The sequence below is a fragment of the Triturus cristatus genome, chromosome 8 (assembly GCF_964204655.1).
Source record: "Triturus cristatus chromosome 8, aTriCri1.1, whole genome shotgun sequence".
Taxonomy (NCBI): domain Eukaryota; kingdom Metazoa; phylum Chordata; class Amphibia; order Caudata; family Salamandridae; genus Triturus; species Triturus cristatus.
In genome coordinates this window covers 698,103,202-698,127,765 of record NC_140591.1, presented here as the reverse complement: position 1 = coordinate 698,127,765, position 24,564 = coordinate 698,103,202, and the positions used below count along the sequence as shown (strand labels likewise).

General features: G+C 49.0%; 1 protein-coding gene across 8 annotated transcripts in view; it reads left to right on the top strand.

The window, feature by feature from the left end:
- The window catches only part of DOCK9 (dedicator of cytokinesis 9), a 1,069,784-nt gene that overhangs the window by 808,367 nt on the left and 236,853 nt on the right, over positions 1-24,564 (top strand). For all 8 annotated transcript variants that reach the window (XM_085622123.1, XM_085622117.1, XM_085622120.1 and 5 more), the window contains exons 36-37: positions 19,855-19,921; positions 22,581-22,628. In XM_085622123.1, the coding sequence (XP_085478249.1) occupies positions 19,855-19,921; positions 22,581-22,628 (115 nt within the window). The remainder of the gene's footprint in view (positions 1-19,854; positions 19,922-22,580; positions 22,629-24,564) is intronic.

The following is a 24,564-nucleotide window of genomic DNA, read 5'->3' as shown; positions in this document are numbered from 1 at the left end:
TAAAAGTCTGAATCGGCTAACCTTTCAGCCGAAAATATATAGCTATTGCAACATCACCAGCCGATGAAGTGCAAAAAGGGAAATCGGTTCTGGGAAGTAGTCAAAGTTTGGACTGACAGCATGTCACTCCCAGAATCGCAGGAAAAATAGCCAGCAGCCAGGAGCGCATTCAGAGAGCAAGCCAGAAATAAACAGTCAGCAGCAGCCCAAATTCTTTTTCTCTCAATGTAGTTGTACCCAAAAAAGTGTTCTAAATTCCAGCCCCCTTATGTAGCTCTTCACAATTTTACATGGTTCCATTGGTTAGGACCCATGGCGTGATCGTTCTTCAGTCTAGTTTATCCGGATCTTTAACAAGATGCTTTTGTTTCACTCGCAAAACGTCATGTCACCTCGGAAGTAGGAAACATCATCAAAACTTTTTCATATCTACATGCTCACTTCCACATTAGCTTGCAACATAGTCAACACAAGTATTCATAAAGAGAAATACTCTAACTGTAGGAAGGGAACTCTAGTAATAAACATGCATTAACTGAAGCAAAAAGATCAGCATTTCAGGAAATATGAAGGGCAAAATACATTCTTCTGATGTCTCCGTTAGAAAAGAAAAATAATACACTATCAGTTTTTGAGGCCTTCAGAGAAAAACCACAAATGATCTTTTTCTAAAGAATAAAACACATTATTATTAATAAAATATAAGAAAGTAGTGAATACTTAAGAAAAAACTATTAGAATATAATTTCAATTAAATTCATAAGCATAGTCTGATTTCAATCTTTAAAAGCATAAGCAGTCATTTTCAAATATGATTTTCATGATCAAAGAAACATAAGCAAGAATCATTTTACTTTAGACATTTTTCAGTATCATGTTTTCTACAATACTATTTGCAAGTTACTTTTATACTATATTCTTTAGTACATTTACTAGGTTTCTCTCTCGTGACATATCATTTCTCATATAGCAGTTTGCAATCCTTCTTTTTGCTTCTGCATGCTTTTCATTGTAATTTTTTTAACTCCAAATGAGTTGTTTTACTGCTGCACATTTTCACGTTGCACTATTCAAAATTCTCACAAGTATTCAGAAACTACCACACTATTAGTAGTATTTATAAAACAAAATATTAGTACACACTTAATGAGCAGACTTAATCAAGCAAAATTGTTCTCAAATAATCATGCCCCATCAATTTCAACACCACTAACCACAAGGTACTGTTAAACCAACTGATGGAAGTGGCGGGCTAGGAGCAGTTGCCTTACCTGGTTATTTTCTTTCCCAGATAGCAACATTCGCCTGAATAAGCTATCCACATTTCACTCTAAAACCACCAGGAATGCTCAATGCCTCTCCACCTCTACTGATCAATCACAGTAGATACATGGTCCTGTTGCCACATGTCCCAGTTGCCTGTATGATTGCCTTTAAAGCTTTTTCTGACAACAACCAGATCCTCCTAAAGGCTGATTAAGAATATGGGAGTTGTCAAAAATGTAGGGGCTTTTTGTCTCATTTGCTGATCTGAATGCACCAGAGCAATCTATACCTTAATGCCTCCTAGATAAAGTACTAATACTGTTGGGGGCATGGATTAGCTGGCTGAAAAATGGGCGCACTTTAAGTGGGCTCTGCCTGCCAAGCCAAACATCCGCAATCATCCTGCAGATAACTGCCCTAAACCTGCCCGATATCCTGCTTTCCTGTCGCCCCGCACCCTGGGGCGTCACCCGGTGTGACTTATGACCCCCCGCGATGCGAGGGAGCCGAGATCTACCACCGGATCGGGGCGCTGAGCCTGGGCCCTGCCGTCTGCGAGGCCTGGCCCTCCTACCTGCTGCTGGTTTTGCCTCTTGTGCCCGGGGGTTGACCGGAGGGCTGCGGAGGACTCTGCACTGCTGTTCCTGGTGAGTGCGGCTGCCGCCGGTGTCATTCGCGGCGGGATTTGGGGGCCTGTGTGCTGCACCGCCCGGCTCGGGCCTTCCCGCGACACGGGCGCCATTTCCCTCTGCCTTTGGCGCCCACTGCTGCGACCCTCTGTGCCCGAGTCAGGTGATGGGAGCGGGGTGCTCCCCGTGACTCCCCGCCGCGCTTGTATCCAGGCTGGCGCCTCCTCCCGGCTCCCCCGTAGGGCTGCTTAACACATCTGGTGCCCTCGATCCTCCTTGCGGCCTCCTCCGGCTGCGTTCCGCCTCATCGCTATATCCCCTCGGCCTCCTCATGGCCGCATTGGCCCCTGCTCTACTGGTGCTTCTGGCCCTGAGCCCAACCCGCCGCAACCACCTGCCTGTGGTTCCCTGCCCTGTGGCGAGACTTGCGATTGCTTTAGCCTTACTGTTTGCCCTGCACCTGCTGGCACGTCATACTGCACAAGTTCCTTGGCCCCTGGACTGCTGCCCTCGACCATGGCGCTTTCCTGCACGCCGCCCAACCGCGGCACTTTCTGGCGACTCCTGACTTCTGGCCTTGTCCCTCCACGGCGCTTATTATCCCTGCAGGGGCCTCTGCAGCAGAGCCGGGGGTGCTCATGCTATGCGAAGGGGCCCTCTGCCTCGTACTCCTGCTGTGACATCCTTCGCCATTCTCCATCCTGCTGGCCTGCAACACTGGTACCACGTTGAGGGCCGCCTGTCCGCCTTGGCACCCTGCGACATCGCCACCAAAACTGTCATCGGATCTCGTCGGCCGCACCTTGTGAACTATACCTGTGGCCTCATTGCACCTGGCGCCGCCTAACTCTTGCAACCCTAACGGGCCTTTGTGGTCCATACATAGGGGCTTCTGTTTTTCTGCCATTTAATATTTTGGATTGTTGTCTGACATGCTTAGGGCTTGGCCACCTTGCCTTTTCGGCAAGGGCGTATGCTGAGCGACGCCATGCCCCCACGGGATAATTCCCTTGCTTGACATTGTCTCTCCCCTTCCTAGTTGTGGGTTCCTGGGGTGGGTATGGGTAGAATCTCAGCCTGATTGGGGGGTTGGAGTGGGGTTGGTGGGTCTCCTGGGGTTGTTTCTTGGGGTGGGTGGGTGGGGAGGTGGGGCTGGGGGTATTTGAGGATTGTTGCCTCTTATCGGGACTTTGATGTTCGTTCTTGCATTACTTTATGCTACTGGCTCCTTCATGACACGTCTTTTTCATTTTGTATTTGTTTTATGCGCCTAATGGATTCATTGTTATGCTAGTTTCATGCATTTGTACTGTTTGCTCCTCAGCCGAAGGCACCGCGAAGATCTTATTGGGTCACTCATGCGGGTTTTTTTTTTTTTGCATTATGGGTTATGACATAACTTTGCGCCTCCCTGTTTCCTGCCCTGACCTTACTCTTGCACCACTTGTGGCAGCTTCACTGGTACCGCCATGCACCGTTTTTTTCTTTCATTGGCTTGTTTATTATCCTCCTCCCTGACACGGCACTATGACGGACACTGTCCTTTGGACCTGGAACGTCTGGGGGCTTAACGACCACTGTAAGGCGTGATTGGTCCACGCTCACCTTCTTCTTCACAGGGTGGACATATGTTTCCTGCAGGAAACCCATCTCATGCCCGCCACGTCCTCTAGACTCCTCTCCCGACATTGGGGTGAAATTCACTCCTCTTATTATTCTAATTATTCTCGGGGTGGGTGTCCATCCTGTTACGCAAGGGGCTCCCCTGGCAGACCTCACAGGTGGTTGTTGACCCTGGGGGACGCTTTGTGATTCTCCACGGTACTCTTCATGCTCAGCCTCTGACACTTGCCGCCCTGTATGGGCCCAATTGTGATGACCCTGATTTCTTTGCACAAGTCTGGCACCACATTTCTGCTCTCAGCCCTGCTGCGCTCCTCTGGGGTGGAGATTTTAATATAACGCTTTCCTCTTCCCTTGATCGGTCCGGCCCCCGCACCCTTCACCTGCGTGCCACTGCTCTCCTCAATTCCATTCTCACTGATAATTCTTTGTACAATGCATGGCGACATACTCGCCCGACACGCGTGACGGCACTTGTGTCGCTGGCTCCCGCGGCTGCTGGCCCCGCTTGGATCTCTGGATTATTTCCCCGGATGCTTTAGCTTGGCTCACCTCCGTCGATCACATGGCACGCACCCTCTCTGACCATGCTCCTGTTCGCTTATGCCTGCGCCTTCCCCACTCCCCCTGCTGCGCTTTCTCTTGGCGGCTCCCCTCTAATGCTCTCCGCGACTCTGTATTCTGCGATGAAATTCAGACTGCAATCACAAATTACTTCGAGCTTAACGAGGGTTCGGTGGACTCACCGTCCACGCTGTGGGAGAGTTTTAAAGTTGTTATTCGTGGTGAGTGTATTTCTAAACAGTCCGGCGTCCTTCACTCCATCCGCGGCACACTTGACAAGTTGGAGAGGGAGATTAAGGATCTTGACTCTTCCCATGCTCAGGACCCCAACCCTGATAAGCTCGCCCAGATTCAGGGGAAACTGACCGACTTCGCCAACGAGGCCAACAGAGAACTTGCCTTTCTCGGTAGAGAAGCTCGGGCTTCGCCGTTTCGGCGAGGGCGATCGCCCTGGCAAAACCTTGACCAACCTTCTTCGCCCGCCTCGGGCTGCATCTTATATTGACGCCCTCCGCGACGGCGGTCCTGATCGAACCACCTCGCCCGAAGAAATCAAGGCACGATTTATTTCATTTTACACGCTACTTTACACGGCCGGCTCAGTCCCTTCGAATGAGATCCTTGATCAATACTTTGACACCCTCCAACTGTTATGGCTGGGTAACCCCCACCGGGAGTTCCTAGACGAGCCTTTCTCCAAAGAAGAGATACTAGCTGCTATAAATGGAATGCCCGGTGATAAGGCTCCTGGCCTTGACGGCCTGCCGGCCTCCTTCTACAAGGCCTTTGCCCCCATTTTGGTTCCTCACCTGGCCGCCAAATCAAGGCACGATTTATTTCATTTTACACGCTACTTTACACGGCCGGCTCAGTCCCTTCGCATGAGATCCTTGATCAATACTTTGACACCCTCCAACTGTTATGGCTGGGTAACCCCCACCGGGAGTTCCTAGACGAGCCTTTCTCCAAAGAAGAGATACTAGCTGCTATAAATGGAATGCCCGGTGATGAGGCTCCTGGCCTTGATGGCCTGCCGGCCTCCTTCTACAAGGCCTTTGCCCCCATTTTGGTTCCTCACCTGGCCGCCATGTATAACGAGTCATTTGAGACAGGACAGCTCCCTCATCGTTTCGCGAGGCCTTACTCACCTTGCTCTTAAAGCCGGATAAATCACCGGAATTACGGGACTCTTATCGCCCCCTGTCACTTATAAACACGGACAACAACATTTTTGCCAAATTGCTCGGTTCGCACCTTCTCCTCCTCATGCCGCTTATCGCCCACCCGGATCAGTCCGGTTTTATCCCTGGCCGTGCCACCTCCCATAATCTTCGGACCATTTTCGCCGTTCTCCATCAAATAAACCCAGTGCTCCCGGCGGTGGCGGCCTTGCTGGACGCCACTAAAGCCTTTGACACCCTAGAGTGGCCGTTACTATTTTATCTTCTCCCCCGCTTGGGCTTCAGTCCGATTTTTATACGTAAAGTGCTGCTCCTGTATACTCTCCCCACCGCCCGTCTTCGGCTCAACAGCCAAATCTCAAATCTCATCTCCATCGAGCATGGCACACGGCAAGGTTGTCCGTTGTCACCAATGCTTTTCGCCATCGCAATGGAGCCTCTGGCGGCTCGATTGCATCACACCCAGAGGGGCATCGTTTTTTTTGGCTCAGGCTTTACTTGTTTCTATGTACGTGGACGATGTCACCTTGTAGGTCCGCCTCACTCAGGAGAACCTCAGTCCTCTGGTTCATGAGGTGATACGCTTTGGCGGATACTCCGGCATCCAAGTGAACTGGAACAAGTCTGTGCTATTTCTTCTTACCGACGCCACAATGCCCTTCGATCCGGATTACCCCATCGTGTGGGCAACTGAGCCCACTAGGTACCTTGGGATCTGGTTGAGTAGGGACGTCGATGAACTCTGGAGAGCCAACTTCGGCCGTGCGGTGGACTAGTTGGAATCCAAGATCCCTCTCTGGAGTAGTCTGCCACTTTCTTTAGATGGTCGCCTAGCCATTGCCAAGATGGTGGTGTTCCCGAAGTTTTTATATTTGTTTGTCAATATCCCTATCCCCCTCATCACTCATTTTTTCCGTAAACTCCGCTCTTTGGTGATCACTCTGATTTGGGCTGGCCGTCAACCCAGGATTCCATATAATATTTTAACCCTTCCTATGTCGCGCGGTGGTCTTGGTGCCCTCGATCTCAAACTCTATGCCCTCAGCGCCCAGGCCAGTTTTCTCCACTTCTGGCTTCACCCTACTCCGTTTCAGCCCCACGTCGCGGTTGAGACTGACCTGGCTGCCCCATGGCCACTCACTGCCGCTTTGTTTGCTCTGGCGAGGCCTCGCGCGCTGAGATCGATACGGTCGAGACCCTGCACTGGGCTTGGGAGGGGCACCGGGAATTCTGAGGTTCGGACATGCTCTCTGCACTGTGATGCCCATTGCTCAACACCCGGCCTTTCCTCCTCTTCAATCTTCGGGGATGGCGAAACACGCCACTAGTCTTGGGTTCTCCGCCGTGTCCGATCTCTACCCTGATAACACATTCTACACACTTGTTGCTGACTCTGGCCCTATGGATACTTTGCTTTATTATCAGCTCCGGGCGGTCTGCAAGAAGCTCCACCCCTCTTTCCCCCAGCCTCCCCCCCCCCCCCCCCCCCCCGATGGCCTCACACAATTTCTTCTACACGTCCTCCTCCCAAAGAAATTGGTCACCAAAATCTACGCTTCCACACTGGCAGCTTCTTCCATCTCTACTGACAGGGCGCGCGTGGTGTGGGAGGAGGACCTAGGCATCGAAATCTCCCAGGCCGATTGGCTGTATTGTTGCACTCAGATTAAACGCCTCTCCCCTAACTATCGTCTGCACCTTATCCACTTTAAGTATCTACATAGGCTCTACCGGACCCCTGTACAATTGCACAAGATGGGACTCATTGCCAGTAATAGATGCCTGCGCTGCTCTGCTCCTGACTTCTCCCACCTCGCCTGGTTATGCCCCAGGGTCTCCGCTTACTGGCGTGAGGTATGTGCTGTCATTTCCGAGATCACCTCCTTCCCGTTCCAACCTGATCCTCTGCTTTGCCTTTTAGGCTTCGTCAAATTCTGTCCAGATGCCTCCCGCAAACTGATTGCTATGTTACTAGTTATTGCGCGGCGCAGGGTCTCCATGTGCTGGGTTCGCCGGCCCGCACCGAAAGTGGCCCTTTGGCTGGAGGATGCTTCCCGTTGCCAGACTCTCCTGTCCGAATTCTGGGACCTAATGCCTGCCAGATCTCGCCCACTGGTTATTTGGGGACCGCTTATCTCCTACCTCCTGAGTCACACTTCCCAGCACCCGGCGACCTCTCCCGCGCTCCCCGCCGGCGCTCCGCCGTTGCGGCCACCGGTGAAGGTCAATGAGTCTCCCCCTCACTGCTCCCTTTTCCCCCTGACTCTGTGTTCCCCTCCCTCTCATACATGGTGCCTTGTAAGACAATTTCTCCTCATTGTTTTTGATGTTTCCTCGACTTATTTCATTGATCTTGTTCTCTGTTGTATAAGTATGTGGTAGTCTTCCATCTTTTATGTCGCCTCACAGTGCATATTATTTTGTCATGGTGCAATGCTGTAATTTTGTTGTGTCTAATCCTCAATAAAGGTTTTTGAAAAATCAAAAAAAAAAGTACTAATACTGTTGTGTGTGAGGATTGGAAGGGTGCTTCAATTGTGTTGTAGCAAAATATTGAGTAATGGATTGCTTTTTGCATATATAAACCAGTAGTCCCTGTATATTACCCCCTGTTGAAGATATGTCTTTGGAAACAATTAGGTCTTTATTGCCATTCTGAATATTAGGTCTTTGATGATCATCCTTATTGTCTTCGCATTTGTGTTCATGTCTTTATCAAGTGGTATCTCTTGGTGAAGTGAGTGCATGTGTGTTTTTTATATGATGCAGGATGATCACTAGTTGAACAACTCTAGATCTAGTGTTATTCCTTGGACAGTAGAACCTGAGTTTGGATTGTAGAAGATTTGGTCCCAACCAAGAGATCCCGAAGTGGAGGATACAGTGTGAGTCTTGAATTATATTTTGTGTCATGTGTAGTTGTAGATACACATGCTGTGCAGACTCCTGCCCTGTATTGTTGGGCTTGGAAATGTGCAAGTTTTTCTTTGAAGAAGCCATTCGAGTTTCACGATATATCTGAAAGAGACACGTTAGTGATAGATTCCTTACCTTAGAATATCCCCAGGCGTTAGACTGGATCCGGAAAGTTTCGCTTAGCAGTACCCCTGCGCGTCAGTAGGTGGCGTCGTGCAGCTACGCGTCCGTCACTGGCGTCGTAAGCGCTGAGATGACGCCACGGAGAGTACTTAGGCGCCACCCATGCGCGCTGACGTCAGTTCTTTCTTTTTCCGCGCCAGCAAGCGCAGATCCGGATTGAGCACGTACCTTAGTCACTTTTTGACTACTATTTTGAGACTTTTTGTCTCCTTCTTTCTCCTGGTGCACGTAGGGATGCCCGGCTTTAAGTCCTGTGGGGCCGGTCGCCGGAATATGTCGGTGGCGGACCCCCACGATGTATGCCTCTACTGCCTGGAGACTGCACACAACTTCCGGGACTGCCGGGATTGTCGAGCCATGGCCCCCAAGACCTTGCGGGAGCGGCGTCGGAAGTTGCTGGAGGTCCGGCATTCGTCACGCCACCGTTCCGGGTCCAGGAGCCGCTCCCGGGACCGCTCGCGGGACCGGAGCCGTCGCTCCTCCGGCTCCAAGTCTTCACCCTCGGATTCCGGTAAGCAACGCCATAAAAAGAGGCTGAAGAACCGTGTTCGCTCTCCGACGTCCCCCCGCCGCTCCCCGGAGCTGGACGCGGGGGACAGGGGCTCTGCCCTTGTGGCTCCCCTGGAGCCTGGGAGTCCCGTGGCCTACCCGCCATACCCGGGTCCATTGGCGTCTCCCGAACAGATGCAAGAATTCATTGCTACAATGGACCGCCTTTTTAGGCCTCGGGCTCCCGCCGGCGCGCCTTCGGGCCCTGCGGTTTCGTGTCCAGATCCTGTTGGCCCGGCGGCTCCGCCACCAGCGCCAGCCCCGGCGCCACAGGATCCTGCGCCAGCGGCTCCGGCGCCACGAGGTGCGGCGTTACCGGCTCAGGCCGCGGCGCCGCACTGGGTGCCGTTTATTCCTACCTTGCCCCGGTTCCAGGACCATTTTGTTTTGACCTGGGATCTGCATTAGGAGACAGCGCCGTCCGACCCCGTTCCCGATGCCGTTCGTCCCTTCTCCGGCTCTGGCTTTGCTGCCGCGACCGGCTCCCTCTACGCCAGAGGCGGACCAAGACTGGGAAGGGTTCGAGGACCCTCTTGCTCGGCAATGTGACTCCGAGCAGGATTGGGTGGACAACTTGGAGGAGGCGGGTGACCTCAATGTCTCGTCGGACCAGGGGTTCGCCTCCCCCCTGCCTACGATGGAAGAAGGTGCCTCCTACACGATGGTCCTCCGTTGGGCGGCTGAGGCCCTTAATCTTGACCTCCCCACAGTGGCCCTCAAGACCAACCTCCTTACTGAGGTGCTCCAGACGGCGTCTACTTCGTCGGAGCGTTACTTCCCTTCAATGACGCCCTTTCCGACGTCCTCTTGGGCACTTGGTCAAGTCCGGCCACGGGGGCCCCGGTGAATAAGAACGTCGCCAGGCGCCACCGGCCTGCGCCCGGTGACTCTGCTTTTTTGACAACTCACCCTACGCCTGAGAGCCTGGTCATTCAGGCCTCGATGTCACAGAGTGCTTTTCCTACGGCCCCGCCGGATAAGGACTCTAAATGGCTGGACCAGTTTGGGAAGCGGTTGTTCTCTTCGGCCATCCTGGGGCTGTGGTCGGTGAACACAGCCAGCCTGTTGGGCCGCTACTCCCACGCGGTGTGGGATGCTGTTGTTCAGGTGTTGCCTCAGTGTCCTGAGGAGGTTCAGACTGTCCTTTCTCAGGCAATTGCTGAGGGAAAGGATGCGGCTAAGTTCGCCATTCGGTGTGGGTTGGACACCGCTGACTCATTGGGCAGGGCGATTTCTGCGACTGTGGCATTGTGACGTCACGCCTGGTTGCATTAGACTGGGTTCTCGCCCGATGTCCAGAGCTCGCTCATGGACATGCCCTTCGATGGCACCCGCCTGTTTGGCGACAAGGCTGACCGTGCCCTGGAGCGCTTTAAGGATTCGCGGTCTACGGCCAAGCCCTTGGACCTTTCTACCAAGAGCTCGGCCTCTCCTGGTTTTCGTTCCTTTCGAGGCCAAGGTAGAGGCAGTCAGGCGTGCCCGTCCCCTAAGCCTGTGCAGGCCCAGCCCGGCCGGGGTCACGGTTTCCACAGGGGCGGGTCGGGGAACCAGCGTGCGGGTCCGTCCACCTCCACCCCCGCTGCTTCCGCCTCCAAACCTTCCTAATCTGAGCTTCGGAGAGCACCCAACGCCGGTGGGTGGCAGGATCCACCACCACCTCCCTCACTGGCACGAAATTACATCAGACAAATGGGTGCTGCAGATAATCTGCCACGGGTACTCCCTCCCCTTTCAGTCCTCCCCTCCTGCCACGCCACCTCGGTGCCACCACATGTCGGGAGATCTCTGCCAGGAAGTCATGGCCCTCTTGGCCAAGGGGGCCATCGAGTGCGTTCCTGGACTGGAAGTAGAAAGTGGTTGTTATTCCCACTACTTTCTGGTCCCCAAGAAGGACAAAGGGGGTCTGCGTCCTATCTTGGAACTCCGGGACGTCAATCGCTTCCCCCGGAAGTAGAAGTTCAAGATGCTGACTCAGGTCTTAGCTGCCCTCGACCCTGGAGACTGGATGGTAGCGTTGGACTTGCAGGACGCATATTTTCACATCCCCGTCCTGCCGGCCCACCGGCGTTACCTGCAGTTCACAGTAGGCCACGAGCATTTTCAATTTGCCGTGCTCCCCTTCGGCCTTACCAGCGCCCCTCGGGTGTTCACGAAAGTGATGGCGGTGGTCGCAGCTCATCTGCACAGGTCCGGGGTATCAGTCTTCCCCTACCTCGACGACTGGTTGTTGAAGGCAGGCTCGCCCCAGACAGTCGTCGCACACCTTCAGACTACGGCCGACCTCCTGCATTTGCTGGGGTTCTCCATCAACATGCCGAAGTCGCACCTGAGTCCCTCTCTGAAGCTCCCCTTCATTGGAGCGGTTCTGGATTCGACGCAGTTTCGGGTTTATCCTCCCGAGCAGCGAGTCCGGGATATTCAGGCTATGATTCCGATCTTTCAGCCTCTGTCCCAAGTTTCAGTCAGGATGACCCTCCGGCTTCTGGGCCTGATGGCCTCTTGCATCCTGCTGGTGACACATGGCAGATGGCATATGCGGGCTCTGCAGTGGGACCTGAAGTTCCAGTGGGCGCGACATCAGGGCGACTTCTCCGATCATGTCCAGATCTCGGAGGGCACTGTACGGCAGTTGCAGTGGTGGCGCACGAATCGCGATTGGGTCAGTGGCAGATCCCTCTCCCTTCCCCAACCGGAGCACACAGTGGTGACGGATGCGTCCCTCCTGGGATGGGGAGGCCACTTGGGAGAGGCGGAGATCAGAAGACCCTGGTCTCCTGCGGAGTCCCGGCTCCTTATCAACCTTTTGGAGCTTCGGGCGATCCGGCTTGCACTGAAAGCATCCCTTTCCCCTGTCTGGGGAAGTGATGTGCAGGTGTTCACGGACAACACCACCGCCATGTGGTATTCTAACAAACAGGGCGGGTGGGGTCCTGGACCCTATATCAGGAGGCTCTGCGCCTCTGGACGTGGCTGGAACGTCAAGGGATTACCTTGGTGGTTCAACACCTGGCAGTTTCTCTGAATGCCAAGGCGGATGAACTTAGTCGCTGGTGCTTGATGGATCACAAATGGCGTCTGCACTCAGACATGGTGCAAGGTCTCTTTCAGCAGTGGGGAGAGCCTTGGTTAGATCTATTCGCCACCAACAAGAACGCGCAATGTCATCAGTTCTGCGTGTTGGAATTTCCAAGGCGGCACTCGCTCGGCGACGCTTTTCGTCACAAATGGAGTTGCGGTCTGTTGTACGCCTTTCCGCCTGTACCACTTCTGCCCAGAGTGCTGAAGAAGATTCGACGCGACCGTGCCCAAGTCATCCTTGTGGCTCCGTATTGGGCACGAAGATACTGGTATCGCGAGCTACTCAGCATGGCGATCGATCCGCCGATCCGTCTCCCTCTTCTGGAGGATCTTCTGTCGCAGCAGCAGGGGACGGTCCTTCACCCGAACCTGTCCAGCCTCCACCTCCATGCGTGGAGATTGAGCGGAGACAGTTGACAGCTTTCGATCTTCCTCCCGAAGTCTGTGATGTCATTCTGGCAGCCAGGCGTCCCTCCACTAAAACGGTATACGCCTGCAGGTGGAACAAGTTTGTGGCATGGTGCACAGCAAAGGCTGTGGATCCCCTTTCTGCCCCACTTTCTGAAGTTCTTTTGTTCCTTCTTTCCTTGGCCCAGCAGGGCTCTGCTCTGGGCACTATCAAAGGTTATCTTTCGGCCATCTCCGCCTTTTTGAGGCTTCCAGATCAACCTTCTCTTTTTAAGTCCCCGGTTGTTAACCGTTTTCTTAAAGGCATTATGCACACGTTTCCTCCCGTGTCGTTCATCATACCTCAATGGGACTTGAATCTCGTTTTGACCTATCTGATGTGCGCTCCTTTCGAGGCCCTGTCCTTTGCGTCTTCTTACTCTTAAGACGGCTTTCCTGGTCGCTATCACCTCTGCCAGACGAGTGAGTGAGCGCCAGGCTCTTTCTTCCAAACCTCCTTTCCTTTCTGTTCATCCGGACAAGGTGGTGTCAAGGACCCGTCCTTCTGTTTTGCCAAAGGTGGTCACGCTCCTTCCACATCGGGCAGACCATCACTTTGCCTACCTTCCTTCCGCCTCCTGCATCCTTCAAGGGAGGAAGAAATGCTCCACCGTCTGGACCCGAAACGTGCGCTTGCCTTCTATCTAAAGCGTACTCAGCAGTTCAGGGTGGATGACCAGCATTTTGTTAGCTACGTGGGCACCAAAAAAGGTTGGGCGGTGCACAAATGGACCATCTCTCGGTGGGTCGTTCTGTGCATCAAAGCATGTTACTCCTTGGCTAAGAAGGAGCCTCCTGTGTGTGTTCCCAGCCACTCCCTTTAAATTAGGCAAGCTCTCCGATTCCAGCATGGAAGACCCCCTTGTAGCCGACCTCCATATCGAAACTGTTGGAGACTCTGTGGCGTGAGGCCAATGGTCACCCTTGGCTCTGAAAAAGCTGGCATCCAGAACCGCACCCTCCCTCTCTTCTGAGCAACCTATCCTCCACCAGCTCCAAGAGGAGCTTGATGCCAGGCAACAGTGAATCCCTATTCAGCCTCGGACTGGGTATATTGTTGCTAAGCTGGCCATCCAAGCCAAAGATGCTGTCCCTCTAAAGAGGAAATTAACATTTGAGGAGGCCATAAATCCACTTTCAGACTCAGCGTCTACGATCTCTCTGCGCCATGACAAGAGTATATGCAAACCACCTTTTGTGCCACATCCACATCCACTTCCACCCCAAAAATCACCCCTTCCTCCTATGACCACTTCTCAATCACTTCTGTAAAACACCTCCCTGCCATCACCTGTGGACCCTTCCCCAGAGTTCCATCAGGGTTCCCCTGTCTCTCAGAGTTTGAAGGGATAGTCCAACGTCTCCTTATGGACCCCTATGACATGCCTTATGAGCCTCAGCCCACAGCGATCCATGGGATGATTGACGTGACACACGGATATATCGAACTAAGTCTTTCCCCCTCGAATGACACCACTGCATACCCTGAGATGCTGCAGAGAAAAGCTACTTACCACAAAGTGGAGATACTTAGGCAACCTGAGGAGGTTGACTTCCTTGTGGAGACACACTGTACCATACAGAGATCCATGCAGTACCTCCCCATGCTGAAGGAGGTGCTTAAATCAGCTTAACAGAGCCAGTCAAGGCACGAGTAATCACACCTAGGGTGAACAAAAAGTTGAAGGCTTCTCCCTCTTACCCTCATTACATCCAGGGTCAACTGCTACCTGATTCCTTGGTCGTCCACATTGCACACAAACGTGCAAACTCATTGAGTATGGGGGAATGCTCCCCCACAGTAAAGACAGTGTAAGAAAATTGACACAGGAGGGAAGCTGGTAGCAGCCCAGTCAGCTGCGTTTTGGCTTATCGCCAATTTTATTGGACTACTCTTCCGGTACAACCATGCCCACTGGAACGAGATGGAGGAGCTGCTCCAACACCTTCCGGAGCAGGAGAGAGGTCAGAACTTGTTGTGGAGGGAAGGTCATCTCCAGTACCAACGTCAGGTGTACCTTAGATACAGCGGACACCACTGCACAGGGTGTCAATACCAGTATTATTCTTCAAAGGCACACCTGGTTGCGTGTTTCTGGTTTCAAACCAGAGTTTCATCAGTATCTGGTCAATTTTCCGTTCAATAGCAAGCATTTGCTCGACCTGAAATTTGACCAGATGCTAAATAAGATAAAGAAAGATACGGACAGCCAAAGCCATTTGGTGCTTGCCAACCCACTTGGGTCGGGGCTTCTTTCACTGCACCCGATTTCGTGGTGAAGCCAAAACCCCCAGGCCGTAACAACAGCAAACTCCCTTCCAGGGTTACAAAAGGGGAGGAGGGCAACAGCGGCAGGTGCAGCTAAAAAGGCGCAGTCCCCAAAGGGGCCACACCTGCCAAGCAGTAACTCCTTCAGCCTTCCCCTGACCATTTAGCACCTGTCAGGGAAGATTGCAGGGGTTTCTTTCTACCCCGCTGGGTGGGTTCTTAGATATCATGGTGGAAGGGGTACTGTCGAGAGTTCACACAACTCCATCAAACATTCCTCCTCACAGACACAGACTCTCCCCTGGAATATCAGCGTTTGCTGCTTTCAGCAACTGGGCCGTAGCGTCCTTACCGCCACAACACTGCAGCAAAGGGGTAAACTGCTAATATGTCCTGATTCCCAAAAAGGACGGGTTCCTGAGGCCCATCCTCGGCCTCAGGCCTCTCAACAAGTGCTTCCTTTCAGAGCACTTCCAAATGGTGACACTTCAGGATGTCATTCCCCAGCTACAGCAAGCAATCGTGCTGGAGCAATTGTCAGAGTAGAGGTGCTGCCATCACTGTTTCATCACCCAAGTCATAGGGATTATGAAAAATCCAAGCGTCACACAAAGAACAAGTGTAGCAAATGAGCTACGTCCAGCCCGAACTGCCATGCCAGGTCCTTCCTGGACCGGAACCCATCATCCTGGGACCGGTTTTGGGGTTTAAGCCCTCATCAGCCAGGTTAGCTTGACTCCAGTGGCATGGAGAGCACGGGACCCATGTCTGGGCATACCCGTCACACTCGGGGTGACAAATGCAAAAAGATGTTGAACAATGTTACCCCTAAACCTGTCCTAGGATGCTTGTTTCCAGTCCAGGGAAGACCTGACTTGGCAGTTCGGGCTGGACTGTTCCCAGGAGGAACAAGGGTCAAGACTGATTTGCCTATGGCTGGGTCTGAACTGGGGTGGCGATGTGAGCTAAAGAACGGTGATGGATTCAACCCATATCTGTGACTGGGGGTGGGTGTTTGAAAAGTTTCAGCGGTCTGCCCATCATCTCCTTGTGTTTGCAATGCACTGTAAATGAACAGGTCAGGGATATTTACCTACACAATTTCACCTCTCCCATTTCTTCCATTCATGGTTCGCAGGCTTCGGCAAACTTACCTCACTCTCATTCTAGTAGCCCCCACGTAGGCCACACAACCTTGGTTTGTCACACTCTTTGAGTGATCCTTAACGTCCCACGAGAAGCTGCCCTATAGGCGGGATCGTCTCTCACAGAGTCAGGGTACACTCAGGCACCCCAAACAGCTCATCCTTGCGTTTTAGCTCCTGAAGTCCTAAAATGTGGTTTCCTCAGTCTTCCTCCATAGTGTATAACCATCCTTAAGGAAGCCCATAAACCAACAAATTGAGCCTATTACGTGGGCAATTGGAAGAGATGTGTGCACTGCTGTCTTCCTAGACAGATTGCCCCTCCATCTAGAGAAGTTAGGCAATGCATACACCTCTATTAGGCTACACTTGGCGGCTGGTGTCACTTACCTTGGAAATAGGCTTTGTCTCTCTTTTCAGGGTCCCTGTTATCAAGGTTTTGGAACCTAAACATTGTTCTAACTAGACTTATGGGACCATTCTTAGAGCCCCTTCACTCATGTCCCTTCCAGTTCCTCTTGTGGAGGGTAGCTTTTGTACTAGCCATCACTTCCCACAGACATGAGCTACAAGCTCTTACCCTAAAAGAATCTTTCTTCCAAGTCCACCCAGACAGGGTAGTCCTCAAGAATAAATCCTTAATTCCTTGCGAAAGTGGTCTCTAGCTTACACCTCAATTAAACGAAAGAATTACCAGTGTTCTTCGAACAGCTAGAGTCTGTAGCAGAAAGAGCTTTTCATACTCTAGTATTTTGATAGAACTAAGGCCCGATTTAGATGTTGGAGCATCTAGTACTGCTGTCGCTTTTTCAACAGTGTTCCCACCTGCCAACTTGGCGATCCACTCACTTTATTTACATGTTGGTGGATCTCTGTAGGGAAGAGCATTGGAGTCTCGCTGCCTCTGCCAGAATATTGCTCCTGCGTTGACGGTGTCAGAGGCAGAAGCGGGTGTAGGAGGAAGTTCTGCCAAGAATACCGCTGTCCCGATGTGCCTTTCTGTCGAGGCAACTGTGCTGGGAAAACCTCCAAACTTAAGTTGGAGGAATGGGAGAAAAAGAGGTGAAAACATACCTTATTCCAGTTTCCCACTTCCGTTTCGGTCTTGAACCCCATAGTCCAGGTCCTTCCTATGCTGCTTCTACCTCACCACGACGCTCAGCAACCCCGTTGTCACCTGAATCTAAGGTAGGCTTCTGTATCCCTTGTTTCCCTATGAATCGTGTGTTAACATTTGCTATCACCGCATATATTTTTACATTGCTATCACATGCACATCAAAACACCGCGGCTCGTCTTGTTATGAACTCACCAGCCGGAACAGCTTCTTTCCCGCTATTACAACATCTGCATTGGCTAGCGTTATGTAAGCGTGTTAGATTTAAGATATGTTGTATTATGCATAATGCACTAAACAGTAAAGGTCCCCGCTATCTAGCAGAAACACTCCTTCAATACCAGTCAAACAGACCCGTCCGCTCAGGAGCAAAATCTTTGCACCTTGTCCCTCGCTTCAAGAAATCTTGCATGAGTGGGAAGGCTTTTTCCACCTAGCTCCCTATTACTGGAATTAGCTCCCCAATTCATCTCCGGAAATGCCCAGAATATCTTTTATTTAGAAAGCTTCTTAAAACTGAGCTTTTCTAAATTGCTGGCATCTGATCTACTCTGACTTTGCACCTCCTCAACGCGGAGATACCCCTTTGGGGGTGATTCGGGCGCTTTACAAATAAATGAATACTTTTTTTTTATGTGTCATGCATAAGTGATTATCTTACAACTTTTTGTAGTAAAATGAACACACCTGTATTGACACTTAAAAAACAAAATTATTTGGTGGTGGTGAGTGTGGGTGTTGTGGCGCCTGTGGGTGTACATTCTATAGTGTATGTTGTTGGTGTGCAATGCTACATGTAAAAAAGGGCATGACATATTACCTACATATACACAACAAACATTCACAACATATATGTGTAGTAAGATAATGAGTAATACTTGTCTCCACACCACCATGGCCTCACTTTATTAGGACTCCACCGCCAGGACACCAGGAACATCTAAATCGGCTCAGTGCAAGTACTCAGGGCTGACAGCGATGGAGTACTGTTAGCCAGCAGAGAAGACCTCCGACGGGAACAGGAATCTGTCTATTGCCACAACATCTAAATAAGGCGGGCAGACCACTGTCAGCTGGATGGAGTACTTTGAACCACTGACGCGGTCGTACAACGATAGTTCTACGAAGAAAGTAACAGCAATTCTTTGTTTCTTTCACGAAACCACTCAAAGGTCGTGCTCTCTCTAAATTCAGTATTGCATGCTGCTTAGTCAGTGTACACAGACTTGCCATCAAAAAGCCAAAGGATCTTGGCCAGTCCCTCCCAGACCCCACTCAACTTGTAAGAGGGGTTTCTGTGGCTTTTCTATGTAATATCTGTATAGCTGAAATCTGCAAAGCAGCTACATAGTTCACCCCCAACACTTTCACTAGACCTTACTGTGTGGATATATTAGACTGCCAGCAGGCTGGATTTGGCCAGGCTATTTCATGTACACTTTTCCTCTTTTCTGCATCATTCTAGCGTTGGCCACTGTTTACAGAAGGCCATCTTTAAAGTCTGTGCACAGCATATGTATCTATAACTACACATGCCACAAGCAGAATGTTATTTACCCTGTAAGCATCTGTTCATGGCATGTAGTGCTGTAGATTCTCATGCGCCCACACTCTTCCCCAGAAGCCCTTGGATGACACAGTCTCATTACTAATTTTCCTATGATTTCCTTTTCGATGTCATGGTCATCTTTGCAATATCCTTATGCTTCATTTACATCTTGCCCCTCTGGGAGGAAAAAATCGAACAATGGAGCCGATACCCATGCATGTTACCAATCATGGGTGAAGTCACTATACCTCATGACTCAAAAGACTTCTTCAAAGAAAAACAACCTGCACACATTTGAGCCCATCAATAGATGGCAGGAGTATGGACAGTATATGAATCTACAGCACTACTTGCCACGAATGGATGTTTGCACACTAAGTAGCATTTTTCAGTTTCTAGCAATGGGAAGCCAATTAGCAGGGTTGAGGTAGTCACATTGGCTCATGTTCAGTACTTCTCTAGTTGTAAATTAACAATCCCCCTATAGTTCTCTTGGAGATAGTTTTGGTTTGACAATTCTACAGCTGTTGAGGACACTGTGGTAGAGTCCCAGCCTTGAATTTTCTTGGTGAAAATGTGCTTTTCGTCGATTGTTTAATCTGGAGTTGAGTGAGAGGTTCGAGTCAATGATCATACCCAATTCCTGTAAACCAAATGGTGTTGGTGTTTAAGTGTAATGTTTCCACGTTTCATAACATTTTTAAGGAGTTGAGCATCTAGTGGTTTAGGAACATCCACGTTTGTTACTTGTAAGCATTAGTCAAGTCCTGAAACGTTCAGATCGGAAGACGTTTCTAGATATAGAAAGATCTATGTGATTTTAGCATTGTTGTAGCAGGTAGGTGTGAAGGAATCAACATGCTGTGTTAGTGAGGAAATGGCTTTATTAGAAAACATTGGGGCAACCAGAGAGCTTTGAATGGCACATTACCCCATGGGAGAAGGGTGGTGGTGAATAGTAAGGGAGAAGCGTCATGATTTGGATTCTGGCTACCAGGTAGGCCTTAATCTGATTATTGATGGTTGTGCATTTTTTATACTGACATATGTGACTTTACTTGGTGCCACTTTTAGGATACAGAAAGACTTCTGAGTTTGAGTGTCACACTAAAGAATGCTTTCAAAGATGAAGAGTAGGATAATAGAATATTAATCAGAAACATAGGTGGCATGTAACGATCATGGGGAAATAGTGTTAAGAAAATAAGTAATGAATGTAATAAGATTGCTTATACTCACCATAGTAACTGCATAGTGTGAAATGTAAGACTGGCCTGTGCTTGACATCAGACTTCATTTTTATTTTTTTGGTAATCTGAAGTTATCTTTTCTTTGTAGATGCTCTCTTCACATATTGGAATAAGGCTTCTTCATCGGAGCTCATGGACTTCTTCACAATCTCCGAGTAAGTTCACTCAAGTCCTAGCCATATTTACAATGTGTTTTATTTTCTTAGTATTTGACTTGAATGCATGCTTGTGTTATTGTAAATAATTTTTATCATCATGGCTAATAGAACATGTTAAGCCACAGTGTTGATATGGGTTCATGCATAGGTGCCCGCTATTGCTATAAGCTAAGACTTTTACCCCACACAGCAACAGATGTTCCCCACAACTATCTCCTTTGTCCCATGACTTTGAATTTCAAGTTTTAGCAGAGTTGAAAAATCTGTATTCTCTATGCTAGATTGCCATTTCAGGTTCCCAAAGGAGCATGCTCCACTCTTAGTGAGTCGGTCCTTAGCCCGGTTATAGACAAGCCGTTAGGAATTTTGCATTTACTTCTTTTGAGTAATCGAGATGCTTAAGGACTTGTATTCATTTTGTAATATATCTCATGGATCTAAATTTCCCTGGGAGGCCTATCGGCATGCACCAAATACAAATTAATGTTGTGTATGTGGCTAATTTGCTTCACTTTAGATGGTCATGTTTTTCTTCCCTTATCTAATTTCTCTAATGATGTCCATTGAAACTAGAGAATTTACCTCCCTGACATCTTAATACTTCATGCTATTGTGTGCTCCCTAGGATTTTCTGCAAGGTCTTTCCTCATCCATTATTCTCCAGCTTAGGTCTTTGCTGAAAATTTTTACTCATCCACTGCAGTTCTCTATCCCCCCACCTTCACTACTGCTACAAGCAAATTTCCCTTGTTAGTTCTTGTACCGCTTAAGATATAGTTAGCTACAAGAACTGGCTGGTGATATGTGCTTGCGTCATTATCAGTATCATACAATACAAAGAGCTGACAATCTCCTTCGTACCCTGGTATCATCACATATGTCTGGTTATTGATGGATGTCCCTAGAAGAATGCTTACAAATGCAACACATAACTTGGCTAACAGGGCTTCTGATGGGGGAATGTGTTCCCATTTCTCGAGCGATGCCCACAGCTTCCTAATGACTATTTCATTTACAGATCTCTCTGAAAGAGAGGTTAAATTATCCCTGTGCAGACAAACCTTTGAAAGTGTGCACAGATGTTCCAGGGATCTATGGCACTACTTAAAACATTCCTGTACTCCCAAAAAGGTCAAATATTAAGATGTGAACAGGTACTTAAAAAGCATTGCTTTAATTGCCAGTAAGTGTGGCGAGCTTTGAAGGAGGAACGTGTTTCTAACAGGTCTCTTTATACGTTTAACATTCTAAAATCTTTAATATTCCAGCCACAGAGCTTGCATATTGTTTTTAGTAGCTGAAAATCATTTCCAATCAAATGCCTCTTAGTGTTCTCTATTGGGCAGGTTGTGATGCTCAAGAGCAAGGTTATTTAAAGGCAGTCCTAGATTTTTAAGATAACTACATTTATCTAATGGGTATATGCTAAAAATCTGACATGGATCCGGCCCTCCAGGACTGACTTTGGAGAACTTTGCTCAAGAGTGTCACTCATTTTCTTTTCTGCATAATGATTTAGTAAGTGAATCACAGACTGGGATCTTTCTGCCCACACACTAATCCATAATTATCATTGAAGCTGTGTTGGGTCTCTATCACTACGAAAGTAGCGCAAGCTCTTCTTGCTCTACTCTTGCTGAGGAGAACTGACAGTAATTAAATGAGTATAGGCCTCAGTATGTAGGTCATACAAGTGTGAACCACTCAAACCAGATTGAAAGCTGTCAAGTCCAGGTAGAATCCCCAAAGGGATGTTGGCAAATTTGCTATGTCCTGTCGTGTGTGACCATGTGTGCTGTCTTGAGTGATGAGGTCTGTGTTCCACATTATGAGTGATGAAATGTACAATGAATATTTACACAGGATTCCATCAGTTCATTTGGAGACCTCATGTCTGATGTGGTCCTGCTAGGAAAGGCATGTTTTAGTGGGGTGCCACACCTAAATGTCTGTCTTGTAACTTAAGTAAGACTTCATGGTATAAATATTTCTAAATCACTTCTACAGTGTGGACATTGACATTTGGTAATAATGCTTCCATCTAAGATAGGTTGCTGGCAGTCATCTGCAGAGCCCCACCCTTTATGCCTCATCTTCCTGGGTTGCATTGTCTACATAAAGATGGCAGTGAGAAGGATGGAGTTACACACATGCACTGAGAAACCTTCCCAAACTGTAATCCATGATAATCCTAGTACAAGAGGGTAGAATAAACAAATGACATACTTCAAAAGCGAACTCGCCCACTCTGCTGGCTCCCATTCATCAATTTACCAGTGGGCCTGTTGGGTGGGCGAGGTTGTGAAAACTTATAATTACTAAAGGTTTTGATGTTTAATAATGATGACTGAAATAAAAGGGGAATGAAAGATTGCCAGTTTGCAGGATTGCTACAGTTGAAAGAATTGCTGCAAACTTCATGGGAATGTGTACCACTTTATTTGATGTGTGTGTTTGCATTGAGCACTAAACTGTATCTGTAGCACCATAAATGTGGCTGTATACTGTTAAAAATTTGATTCTGTTTGTTTACCTTTTCCCCCTCTTTTCAGTGTAGCATAATTGGCTGTATGCCTTTGTTTATTGCACAACCAAATACGTTCATGAGAACGTTTATCTTTGCTGTTTGACCTAATAATCTGTTTATTTTTTACAGGGTGTGCTTGCACCAGTTCCAGTACATGGGGAAACGATATATAGCCAGGTACAGTGTAAGACATAACTGAAGTTAGTCCTCTATAAGACCATTAAAAGGAGGAGTAAAGATACGTTCAAATACTCAGTGATTTATTTGCCACAAATGTATCCTTTGGCAATCATATTTCCTGTATTGAGAGCAATGCAAGCAAGATAAGCTCTTACTATATCTATGAATACTATCCATGCTAGCTCACTCATAGCATATGTATTAGAAAGGTTACAATTCCCACCGCCTACAAGTTGACAGTACATACAGTGTTATGTCTTCCCCTACACCCCTGAAGACTGTCAGAGCTATTGAAGATGTAGATAATAATTTTTCCACAGTTGCAAGTGTCACTTTTAGGAAGAGTTAAAACTGGAAGTCTCTAAATTAGTCCCATTGTGTTTTGGTTATGCCTCTCTTGTGGCTTTGCTTGCATCTTTCTCCATACCTTTGCTGCCAACTGAAACTTGGGTTTTGTGCCCATTACTTCATTGAGGTATGTCAGTAAGTTTCGAGCACAAAGCAAAAGTCCACCTTTCACATTCTTCTTCCTGAACAAATTGGTTCTCAGCAGAAAAACTGCTTTCCTTGCCTTTTGGGGCAGTACTTCACTGTTTCTTCTTGTTATTTTCCACCTCATCCAACCAAAGAGTAAGAGAGATTACTCCACCTGGACCCCCGGATGGAGGCCAGTTATTATATTGACTGCACCAAGGAGATCCGGTCTAATGACAAGCTCTTTGGGGTTGTACGGGTAGCTAAAAAATCAGTGCTATTCAGAAAATGACTGTCCCACTGGTTAATGCTCCATATTCATATGTGCTATACCCTTGCTGAAAAGTAGCCTCAAAAGAGAATCTGTGCTCACTTCACCAGAGCAAATTCTTCAACATAAGCACATGCCAGAGTTATTCCTGCAGCTGAGGTTTGTTATGCGGCGACCAGGGTTTCCCTTCATACCTTTGCTAGGCATTATAGCTTAGATTAACAGGTGGGAAGGGATGGCCATTTCTCACGCGTGGGTGTTCCAAGATTTCCTCGTTTTACTATTCCTTCAGACCCCCCTCCTGGGAGTGATACTTCTTTGAAATGTAGTCAACAAGTTGGGAATCTGCAGTTAGAAGTATCCATTAGAAGAAAAAGTTACTTACGTTTGGTAACATATGTTCGAGGAATGTGTGGCTGTAAATACACATGCTTTGCATACTCCTGCCATCTAGTTTTTGGCCTGGATGTGTGCAAGTTGTTTTTCTTAGAAGAAGTCTTTCGAGTCATGAGGTAAAATGACCACTCCTCTTGTTAATAATGCGCATGGGCATTGACTCCACTGTTAGTTTGTTTTCTTTCTGCCGTCAAGTTCGAACGTATATTACTGTGCTCCTGTTCTGGACCGTTTCGGACTCCTTCTGATTCATTGCCCACCCTTACCCTCGTAGGTATTGTTATTGTCTTTGTGTTTCGCAATTCTGGAAAGCTATCACCCTTCGGATTGACGCACTTGAACCGCGACCTTTGGGCCTCACCCTTTCAGGCATATCTTTCTATCTCATCGGTTTCGCCTTAGAATGCCCTGCTGATGGAACGGACTCCATTCCGTTTCCGTCAGAGGTACTATGCTAGGTACCCGCGGATCGAACTTAATCAGGTTTGCAGCCTGTGCTTCCCTCCCGATCAGAAAGAACAACACTGCGAGGCCTGATGATCATTTCGGTCGAAAAAAACCTTATGGAACCAAAAGGCACATCGCAGGGAGATGCAGTGTAGGGAGGTCAAAGAGACACCCGACATCTTCAGTCAACAGGATGTCGAGGGAGGAAAGGAGGAACTTCAAAAGGTCTCCACGGCCTAAGAAGAGGCATTTCCAATAGAAAAGTCCAGCCCCTTCTCTGGCTTGGAGATTGACCTCCAGATGCAGGACCTTCCACTGCGTCAGCATACACTGAGTATTAACATC